At 41.8% G+C, this 11,745-nt stretch overlaps 1 protein-coding gene across 1 annotated transcript; it reads right to left on the reverse strand.

The window, feature by feature from the left end:
- Positions 1-2,096: 2,096 nt before the first annotated feature.
- On the reverse strand, positions 2,097-10,263 carry LOC311116206 (uncharacterized protein). The gene is made up of 5 exons (XM_084191326.1): positions 10,136-10,263; positions 9,326-9,482; positions 6,567-6,627; positions 5,504-5,725; positions 2,097-2,791 (listed from the first exon to the last, which is right to left on the reverse strand). Exons 3-5 carry the CDS (start codon positions 6,612-6,614, stop codon positions 2,615-2,617), a joined length of 447 nt encoding a protein of 148 aa, XP_084047452.1. The 5' UTR covers positions 6,615-6,627; positions 9,326-9,482; positions 10,136-10,263; the 3' UTR covers positions 2,097-2,614.
- Between the last annotated feature and the right edge of the window lie 1,482 nt (positions 10,264-11,745).

An 11,745-nucleotide genomic window follows, 5' to 3' on the forward strand; every position in this document is an offset into this window, starting at 1 on the left:
TAGGGGTAGAGAAACGTAGAGGTAGAGGTAGATATAGAGAGGTAGAGGTAGAGAGGTAGAGGTAAAGAGATGTAGAGGTAGAGGTAGAGGTAGAGAGAGATAGAGAGAGGTAGAGTTAGAGGTAGATAGAGGTAGAGGTAGATAGAGGTAGAGGTAGAGAGAGGTAGAGGTAGATAGAAGTAGAGAGAGGTAGAGCTACTGCTGAGATAACCCAGCCTGAAGTTGTTGTTGTTTTGTAAGATTCTATTTATCATAATTTGTTTAACGGTACAAAACATCCAAATGGCACACTATTCTCTATACAGTGCACTAGAGCCCTGTTCAAAGTAGTGCACTATATGGGGAATAGGTTACCATTTGGGACATTCTAGGTGACTACCTCATGAAGCTGGTTGAGAGAACGCCAAGAGTGTGCAAAGCTGTCATCAAGGCAAAGGGTGGCTATTTGAAGAATCTCATATATAAAATATATTTTACTCACTTACTTACTTTTTTGGTTACTACATGATTCCATATGTGTTATTTCATAGTTTTGATGTCTTCACTATTATTCTACAATGTAGAAAATAGTAAAAATAAAGACAAACCCTTGAATGAGTAAGTGTAAGTATTCACACCCATGAGTAAATACATATTAGAATCGCCTTTAGCAGCGATTACAACTGTGAGTCTTTCTGGAAAAGTCTCTAAGAGCTTTCCACACATGGATTGTACAATATTTGCACATTATTCTTTTCAAAATCCTTCAAGCTCTGTCAAGTTGATTGTTGATCATTGCTAGACAGCCATTTTCAAGTCTTGCCATAGATTTTCAAGTCGATTTTAAGTGAAAACTGTAACTAGGCCACTCAGGAACATTCAATGTCGTCTTGGTAAGCAACTCCAGTGTATATTTGGCCTTGTGTAGTAGGTTATTGTCCTGCTGAAAGGTGAATTTGTCTCCCAGTGTCCGTTGGAAAGCAGACTGAACCAGGTTTTCCTCTAGGATTTTGCCTGTGTTTAGCTCTATTCTGTTTATTTCTATCCTAAAAAACTCCCTAGTCCTTGCCGATGACAAGCATACCCATAACATGATGCAGCCACCACCATGCTTGAAAATATGGTACTCAGTGATGTGTTGTGTTGGATTTGCCCCAAACAAAACACTTTGTATTCAGAATATAGAAGTTAATTGCTTTGCCACATTATTTGCAGTTTTACTTTATCCAGAGCGACTTACAGTTAGTGAGTGCATACATTTTCATACTCCATTCAACTCTGTAAGTATTTTAAAGTCACCGTTGGCGTCGTGGTGAAATCCCTGAGCGGCTTCCTTCCTCTGCGGCAACTGAGTTAGGAATGACACCTGTAAATTTGTAGTGACTGGGTGTATTGATACACCATACAAAGTGTAATTAATAACTTCATCATGCTCAAAGGGATATTCCCTTTTTTTACCCATCAACCAATAGGTGCCCTTCTTTGAAAGGCATTGGAAAACCTCCCTGGTCTTTGTGGTTGAATCAGTGTTTGAAATTCACTGCTCGGCTGAGGGACCTTAGAGGTAATTGTATGTGTGGGGTACAGAGATGAGGTAATCATTCAAAAATCATGTTAAACACTATTATTGCGCACAGAGTGAGTCCATGCTACTTATTATTTGACTTGTTAAGCACATTTTTACTCCTGAACTTATTTAGGCTTACCATAACAAAGGGGTTGAATACTTGTTGACATTTCAGCTTTCAATTTTAAATACATTTCAAAGAATTTCTAAAAACATAATTCCACTTTGACATTATGGGGTATTGTGTGTGTAGGCCAGTGACACAACATCTAAATGTAATCCATTTGAAATTCAGGCTGTAACACAACAAAATGTGGAAAAAGTCAAGGGGTGTGAATAGTTTCCGAAGGCACTGCATTATGTCTGTTAGAACTGTCCATGCTTTAGTTACAAAAGTAGATTACTAACTTTACAGTGTGTGTAACCTGTTTACAAGTGTACGGCTACCCTGGGCTTGAGTCAGTGAACAAGTAGTCTTGTGTCGCCCCCCAGTGGCTCAAAGGAAGAGCAGGCACAATCTAAACGTAAAAGTGAAGGAGAAACAATTTTGATGGTCCGATTTTTTATTGAAATAAAAGTAGTACAGCAACATACAAATATCCAATATACTGTATATTGGTCATGAATCAGTATACCTCAGTTATATTAACAGAAAGCCACAAATATACACCCAAAAAATATGTTTTTCTATTCTTTCAACCACTGTCTCACTCCTTGTAATAACAGGTCTCTTTAAAAAGCCAAAGGTCATTCAACCCATAACTATGTTTAAAAGTTCAGATGAGTTTAATATTCTCACACTACATTTCCTTCTGGGACAATGAAGATTGATCGTATTGATTGACAGATAGTTTCAGGGTTATTCAACCAATGTTAACAATACTTTATTCATCCCAACACACACATGCACACATGCACGCACAAGCACACACACACACACACACACACACACACACACACACACACACACACACACACACACACACACACACACACACACACACACACACACACACACACACACACACACACACACATACACACACACACTCATAAACCTGTGTCCGACTACATTTCCTCCATCTGTGTCCCAGGATCCAGGTTGGTGGAGGTATTTAGCTCAGACTCAGTTTCAGGCTCAGTCACTGGTTCCTCTCTTCCTTCCAGAGTTGGTTGATGTTCTGGTCTTAGTTCTGGTTGAGATTTAGGTTCTAGTTGTAGAATGGATTCTTCCGGTTCCTCCCTCTGTGATGCCCAATGTTCCCCCAGAAGGAAGTAGAGCTGGTTATGATGATGTTGACTTTATCAAATACTGCATGTGTGTCATTTCTGTGTCATTTGCATCAACAAACATTATTTTTTGCTTTATTTTCACGTTGTATTTGGTATTTATTAGGATACCCACTAGCCATTGCAAAAGCATCAGCTACTCTTCCTGGGGTCCACATGAAACATGACATAATACATAGTACAGAACATTATTATTCAAGGACTGAAATACATACATTTAAAACGTTGCACATAGCCTACATATCAGTACATACAGTGAGGGAAAAAAGTATTTGATCCCCTGCTGATTTTGTACGTTTGCCCACTGACAAAGACATGATCAGTCTATAATTTTAATGGTAGGTTTATTTGAACAGTCAGAGACAGAATAACAACAAAAAAATCCAGAAAAACGCATGTCAAAAATGTTATAAATGTATTTGCATTTTAATGAGGGAAATAAGTATTTGACCCCTCTGCAAAACATGACTTAGTACTTGGTGGCAAAACCCTTGTTGGCAATCACAGAGATCACACATCTCAGGAGGGATTTTGTCCCACTCCTCTTTGCAGATCTTCGCCAAGTCATTAAGGTTTTGAGCCTGACGTTTGGCAACTCGAACCTTCAGCTCCCTCCACAGATTTTCTATGGGATTAAGGTCTGGAGACTGGCTAGGCCACTCCAGGACCTTAATGTGCTTCTTCTTGAGCCACTCCTTTGTTGCCTTGGCCGTGTGTTTTGGGTCATTGTCATGCTGGAATACCCATCCACGACCCATTTTCAATGCCCTGGCTGAGGGAATGCGGTTCTCACCCAAGATTTGACGGTATATGGCCCCGTCCATCGTCCCTTTGATGCGGTGAAGTTGTCCTGTCCCCTTAGCAGAAAAACACCCCCAAAGCATAATGTTTCCACCTCCATGTTTGATGGTGGGGATGGTGTTCTTGGGGTCATAGGCAGCATTCCTCCTCCTCCAAACACGGCGAGTTGAGTTGATGCCAAAGAACTCGATTTTGGTCTCATCTGACCACAACACTTTCACCCAATTCTCGTCTGAATCATTCAGATGTTCTTTGGCAAACTTCAGACGGGCCTGTATATGTGCTTTCTTGAGCAGGGGGACCTTGCGGGCGCTGCAGGATTTCAGTCCTTCACGGCGTAGTGTGTTACCAATTGTTTTCTTGGTGACTATGGTCCCAGCTGCATTGAGATCATTGACAAGAACCTCCCGTGTAGTTCTGGGCTGATTCCTCACCGTTCTCATGATCATTGCAACTCCACGAGGTGAGATCTTACATGGAGCCCCAGGCCGAGGGAGATTGACAGTTCTTTTGTGTTTCTTCCATTTGCGAATAATCACACCAACTGTTGTCACCTTCTCACCAAGCTGCTTGGCGATGGTCTTGTAGCCCATTCCAGCCTTGTGTAGGTCTACAATCTTGTCCCTGACATCCTTGGAGAGCTCTTTGGTCTTGGCCATGGTGGAGAGTTTGGAATCTGATTGATTGATTGCTTCTGTGGACAGGTGTCTTTTATACAGGTAACGAGCTGAGATTAGGAGCACTCCCTTTAAGAGTGCTCCTAATCTCAGCTCGTTACCTGTATAAAAGACACCTGGGAGCCAGAAATCTTTCTGATTGAGAGGGGGTCAAATACTTATTTCCCTCATTAAAATGCAAATCAATTTATAACATTTTTGACATGCGTTTTTCTGGATTTTTTTGTTGTTACTCTGTCTCTCACTGTTCAAATAAACCTACCAATAAAATTATAGACGGATCATTTCTTTGTCAGTGGGCAAACGTACAAAATCAGCAGGGGATCAAATACTTTTTTCCCTCACTGTACACACAACATCTAGGTCTAATACATAGTACAGTGCAAATTACAATACAATATATAAAAAATGTCTGTGTCTCTTCACAGTCCCCTTTGTGCAGTAAGGAGTTATTTTATCTGTTTTTGAAACTGGTATTATTGCCAGCTTGAGTTACCTGGGGTGGCAGAGAGTTCCATGCAGTCATGGCTCTATTTAATACTGTGCGTTTCCCAGCCTCTGTTCTGGACCTGGGGACTGTGAATAGACCTCTGGTTGCATGTCTTGTGTTGTACTCGGTACCTTCAACAAATCAATACCTCACACAAAGACCAATAGTGATGCAGTCAATCTCTCCTCAACCTTGAGCCAGGAGAGACTGACATGCATGTTACTGACACTTGCCCTCCGTGTACATCTAAGTGCACCTACGTGCTGCTTTGTTCTGGACCAACTGCAATTGACCTATGTCCTTTTTTTGCTTCACACAGCTGGTCAGTAGTCCAGGTGCGACAAAACTAGGGCCTGTAGGACCTGTCTGGTCGACTGAGACGTCAAGAAGGCAGAGCAGCGCCCTATCATGGACAGACCTCTACTACATGTGGTTCCTTCTTGACTATCACTCCATCTGTAGGAGGTTTGAAACACTCAAAAACGTTCAACTCTGGCTGAAAATCGTAGTCCGGACCCACTCTATAGCTGTTTTATTTTAATCTTGTTCGTTTAGCTTTTTCAAGCATTTAAAGATTATTATTTTAATGAAAAGCACTATAGAAGTTGAATAAATTCCTTTATTTTGAATTGACTGCTTTGAAAAGTGAGGTTTCCTCATACATAGATAAATATAAAACCTATAGAAAGAAAGACATACCTTTTGTGGCCCTGGCTCTGCCACTTGCTGTGGACCATGTTGTGGCCCGTGCTGTGTTGTTGGGCCCCAGGCCGTGGCCGTCCCCTGGTAGGCCTTCCACAGCCGTCCATACAGCAGGTCCAGCTTGATCTTAGCATAGAGCTTGGAGGGGTCAAAACCCTGGGGCTGGGGCTGGGGAGGTGAGGGAAGGGGGGGTTGCTGGGGGGGCTCCTCTTTGACACCCTGGATAAGAGATATATATATATATATATATATATATATATATATATATATAAAGAGAGAGAGAGAGAGAGAGAGAGAGATGTTGTTTTGAAAATAATTGGTAACAAAATTATTTGTAATGTTGCTTGTATCAATTGTAATTTAATCACGTTCTATCATGTAAATGTAAACACCAAATGAAAAGAGGTCTGTAATAGAAGTGTAACGAAAGCAACTCTCACTGCAATGTTCACATCACACCTAATCCGACCATACAGCAAACGTTATTAAAAACTCTGCTTGACAGACTGATTCTTCTGCCCTGTTAACAGCACACCCGCTACTGTATGTTACACTATTGTGAACCTAAGTATGAGAAACGTCAAACCACATTTACCAGTGTGTGTGTGTGTGTGTGTGTGTGTGTGTGTGTGTGTGTGTGTGTGTGTGTGTGTGTGTGTGTGTGTGTTTGTGTGTGTGTGTGTGAGAGAGAGAGAGAAATGGCTGAGCATTGGCCAAGAAATGTAACCACACAAATGTTATTCACAGTGAACAACAGGAAACCATGGCGATAACCATAGCGATGGGGGGGCCCTCTGGGTTTTCATGGTAACGCAGGTCACTATGTTTACTGAGGTCACTCTCCCCATAGAGACAGGCAATGGTTCTATCTATGACTATACAAAGGCATGTGGTTATGTAGCCTACATTAAATTTCACCAATGACCTTTTCCATGTGCTTTAGGTTACAACACGTCATTTCTAGGTAAAGAATTTCTAGGTAAAGATATCATTTTCCATTGTGTCAAAACGGTATGTAGAGGATGTTGAGCTAAAAGTGTTGCTGAGAGAATAACTTTACCTCTGATTCTGTGTGTTGATCTGTCAGATACGTCTCTACATCGAACATTCGCCTCCTGGAACTAGAGATAAGAGAAGATAAGTCTTCAAATCAAATCAAATCAAATGTTATTGGTCACATGCGCCGAATACAACAGGTGCAGACATTACAGTCAAATGCTTACTTACAGCCCTTAACCAACAGTGCATTTATTTTAAACAAAAAAAAGTAAAAATAAAACAACAACAAAAAAAGTGTTGAGAAAAAAAAGAGCAAAAGTAAAATAAAGTGACAGTAGGGAGGCTATATATACAGGGGGGTACCGTTGCAGAGTCAATGTGCGGGGGACCGGCTAGTTGAGGTAGTTGAGGTAATATGTACATGTGGGTAGAGTTAAAGTGACTATGCATAAATAATTAACAGAGTAGCAGCAGCGTAAAAAGGATGGGTGCAAATAGTTTGCAGTGCAAATAGTCCGGGTAGCCATGATTAGCTGTTCAGGAGTCTTATGGCTTGGGGGTAGAAGCTGTTGAGAAGTCTTTTGGACCTAGACTTGGCACTCCGGTACCGCTTGCCGTGCGGTAGCAGAGAGAACAGTCTATGACTAGGGTGGCTGGAGTCTTTGACAATTTTGAGTTATAGTCAGTGAGTTGATAACCTTTGGTGTTAGAGTCAGAGAGCTGATAACCTTTGGTGTTATAGTCAGAGAGCTGATAACCTTTGGTGTTATAGTCAGTGCTACTGGAAACTTTACTGACAGAGCGAGTGAGGCCTGTCTTTCCATCCTGTATGTGACTGTGAGAGAGAGACAAAAGAAAAAGACAGATAGGAAGAGAGAGCAGTGATACAGATGATGGAGAGAGAGAGAGTAAAATGTAGACTGTAGAGAGAGATAGGTCGGAATAGAGATACAGACAGAAGAATGATATTGATAGGGTGAGAGAAAGACAGCGAGAGACAGACAGACAGACAGACAGACAGACAGACAGACAGACAGACAGACAGACAGACAGACAGACAGACAGACAGACAGACAGACAGACAGACAGACAGACAGACAGACAGACAGACAGACAGACAGACAGAGAGAGAGAGAGAGAGAGAGAGAGAGAGAGAGAGAGAGAGAGAGAGAGAGAGAGAGAGAGAGAGAGACAGAGAGAGAGAGAGACAGAGAGAAAGACAGACAGACAGACACAAAATAGGTTCAGTTGATCAGTAAGGTCTGCAGCTGTACTTTCACCAGTAGGTGAAGGTTGGCTAGTGGAGCCTCCTCAGAGGAGGAAAGGGAGGACCATCCTCCTCAGTGCATTTCATAAAAATAAAAATAGTTAAACATTTAAAAAGTTACCCTTTTTAGATAAGACTATACTAAATATATTCACGTCACCAAATAATTGATTAAAACACACTGTTTTGCAATAAAGGTCTACGGTAGCTTCAACAGCACTCTGTAGGGTAGCACCATAGTGTAGCCGGAGGACAGCTAGCTTCCGTCCTCACCTGGGTACATCGATTTCAACATGTCACCCCCTTCCATAGACTTACACAGTAATTATGACAACATCCGGAGGACATCCTCCAACCTATCAGAGCTCTTGCAGCATGAACTGACATGTTGTCCATCCAATCAAAGGATCAGAGAATGAATCTAGTACTGAAAGCATAAGCTACAGCTAGCTAACACTGCAGTAAATACAATGTGGTGAGTAGTTGACTCAAAGAGAGAGAGAAAGACAGTAGTTGAACAGTTTTGAACAAGTCAATTTTTTTTTAGAAATGAAGGAGAAGCAAATGAGAGAGAGAGCTAGCTAGCTATATTTCCTTGTATTTTTTTTTTGTCACTTTCACTTAGTTAGCGAATGCAGCTAGCTAGTTTAGCCTACTCAAACACACATCTCAAACAGAGAGGGATGCTATGATAGCGAGTTGGGTATGGCTAGCCAACACTGGAACTCTTCCAAGTCAAGGTAAGCTTTTTAAAAAATGATTATTTATTGCCACTGGGGCCTGCTGGTGTAACTGCTAAACTGCTTGCTGACTGTACACTGCACTGCATGATTGTAGCGTGTTTACTAATTAGTTAGTTCTAGTAGCTATGTTGACTAGTATGACGTTAGCTAATATGGTGACAACGATGTAGGCTGTGTGTAACGGTTAGCGGTTATGGTATGAAGGTTTGGCTTGGAAAGGTTTTTTCGGCTGCTCACTGACAGCTGATGTGTTGTGCACTGAAGTCTACAAGTGAAAGGAAAAAGGTGAGAGCAAGTGATCATGTGGATGCTATGAAAGTGAACTGTGTTTACGTGTGATCAGGGGTGTATTCATTCCGCCGATTCTGTTGAAAAACATTTCTTAAACGGAAGCAAACAAAACCAAAACGGGGATAACATACCTGAATTTGTCCAATAGAAACTATTGTTTGCAACTGTTGGACTAATGATTACACCCTAGATCAGCTAGATGCAGGCAAGAGTGTGCAAGGCAGTATTGAATGTTTCACTGTCTGTCACCCTTTGCTTACTCAAATCTTTCTCTTGACCTGTGCACCTACGTTGTAAACATTCATTCATAGGCTAGGTTGTAGCAACTTCATGATGGGTATAGAGAAATTCGAGTATCATGTAGTATCCTAACCCTATCGATGTTACATTGAGCTCGGTGAATGGAATATGAATTACAGTCATCCAATATGCTGTAATAGAAATAAGGCCATGCTCATAAAAAAGATAACCATCCTCCCTCATCTTAAACGATACCAACCTCCACTGAGCTAGGCCTACCTGTGACAGCAGTGTCTGCAGCAGTACTTCCAGCAGTAGTACAATGAGGTCACAATGCTCAGGATGCTGATGGTGGAGCCTCCTACCAACAGGGCCCACTGTTCCAAAGTTCTTTCCCCTAGCAGCCGCTCTGGAGCCTCTGAATCTTGGGCCTCCGCTGTGGATAGACACACACACACACACACACACACACACACACACACACACGTAAAACACAGTACTTCCAGCAGCAAAAGATCCTGGGCCTCTGCTGTGGGTAGACAATAGACAGACACACAGTACACAGTTATGTATTGTGTGGATAGTTATGATTGAGAGAGAGAGAGAGAGAGAGAGAGAGAGAGAGAGAGAGAGAGAGAGAGAGAGAGAGAGAGAGAGAGAGAGAGAGAGAGAGAGGGAGAGAGAGAGAGAGAGAGAGAGAGAGAGAGAGAGAGAGAGAGAGAGAGAGAGAGAGAGAGAGAGAGAGAGAGAGAGAGAGAGAGAGGAGAGAGAGAGAGAGAGAGAGAGAGAGAGAGAGAGAGAATGAAGAGAGAGAGAGAGAGAGAGAGAGAGAGAGAGAGATGAGAGAGAGAGAGAGAGAGAGAGAAATGAGAAAAGAGAGAGAGAGAGAGAGAGAGAGAAGAGAGAGAGAAAATGAGAGAGAGAGAGAGAGAGAGAGAGAGAGAGAGAGAGAGAGAGAGAGAGAGAGAGAGAGAGAGAGGGAGAGAGAGAGCGATGACAGAGAGATAGACAGAGAGAGAGAGAGAGAGAGAGAGAGAGAGGGAGAGAGACAGAGAGATGAGATGAGAAAAAGGTAGAGAGGGAGAGTACCAGTGCTTTCATTGATCCTGGTGTGTGTACACTGCTCCAGCACCCCAGAGGGAAACGTGATGAAGATACAACAGAGTTGGCTGTCCTCTTCCCCATCGCCACCCTTCAGGTCGAGCCTGGAACTGCGGCTGGGGCACTACCCTGGATCTCCACAGTGTCGTTGTACTCTGGGACCACGTATGTCCCTAAATGGCATATATATGATATTAATAATAACAATAATATAATACATTTTATTTATAGAGCGCTTTCATTCACATACACAAATCCCAAAGTTCTGTACATTATCAGTATAGCATACTACATTGCTAGGTTAGTAGTCTTTCTTTTGACCTGTGCACCTACATTGTAACTTTCATTCACAGACTAGGTTGTAGCAACCTCATGATGAGTATAGGGAAATTCGAGTATCATGTAGTAGCCTAACCTAACGATGTTACATTGAGCTCGGTGAATGGAATATGAATTACAGTCATCCAATATGCTACCCCTGTAGCTCAGTTGGTAGAGCATGGCGCTTGCAACACCAGGGTTGTGGGTTTGTTTCCCACGGGGGGGCCAGTATGAAAAATGTATGCACTCACTAACTGTATGTCGCTCTGGATAAGAGCGTCTGCTAAATGGCTTAAATGTAAATGTAGGTTAAGATATACATATATATTTTTAAGTTAATGCTAATATAAATGACATTATTGTTATTATATATGTACCGAACATGGGATGGAAGGTGCCCAGTTTCAGTTTGGTAGTGGTGTGGTTGGGACTGCTGATCATCTCCCAGTTGATCTGAGAAACAGTGTCGTTCCCCCGCAGACGACAGCTGATAGACAGATGCTCTCTGTCCCGTGTGTGAGATACAGAGATCACACTGTCGGCTGTGCCTGTGTAAAGCAGGTAGAAGTCAGTTATGTGTGGGCGCTAGAAAAAGCGACAGCCACTTCCAGTGAAATGAAGATGAAACCCATTTTTTTGCATACATTAATACACACACACACACACGCATTCAGACATGCATGTGCGCACACACACACACACACCCACACACGCACACATACACACACACACACACAAACCCTTTCTTTTTGCCTAAACCCTACACTTTCCAAATCTGCTGGGAGTGTATTGACCCTAACATGAACTGTTAAAATAGGGTTACAAATAGAATGTAGCGGGTTTGGAAATAATCATGGAAATAACTATTTTACTTTATTTTGTCATCCTCAATTATTTGATTAATGTACTTTCTTGCTGTGTGTGTTCTACTGAACTAAAACGTTGGTCTTATTCGAGTTTATAGTGAGTGACACAACCTGTGTGTATCAGGACGAGGACCAGAAGAGAGTAGTCACAGTGTTTTCTCATCTCTGTCGTCAGCCACACCGATTTTTATCCTTCTCTGATCCTTGTTGTCTTTTTGTTGTTTTCACTTTTCTATTTTTCTCCCCTCTTTCACTACACCATCTTTTATTTTAATTTATACATTTGTGTTTCATAATGTTTCATCTCTGTCTTACACATCCTTGTTCTGTCTCTGTTTTTCTCTGTCTGTGATTCACAATTCTCAACTTCCTCCTTCCGTACACATTCAGCCTAACACTTTTAATCTCTCT

The sequence above is a fragment of the Coregonus lavaretus genome (assembly GCF_964263955.1).
Source record: "Coregonus lavaretus genome assembly, contig: HAP1_SCAFFOLD_2415, whole genome shotgun sequence".
Classification (NCBI taxonomy): domain Eukaryota; kingdom Metazoa; phylum Chordata; class Actinopteri; order Salmoniformes; family Salmonidae; genus Coregonus; species Coregonus lavaretus.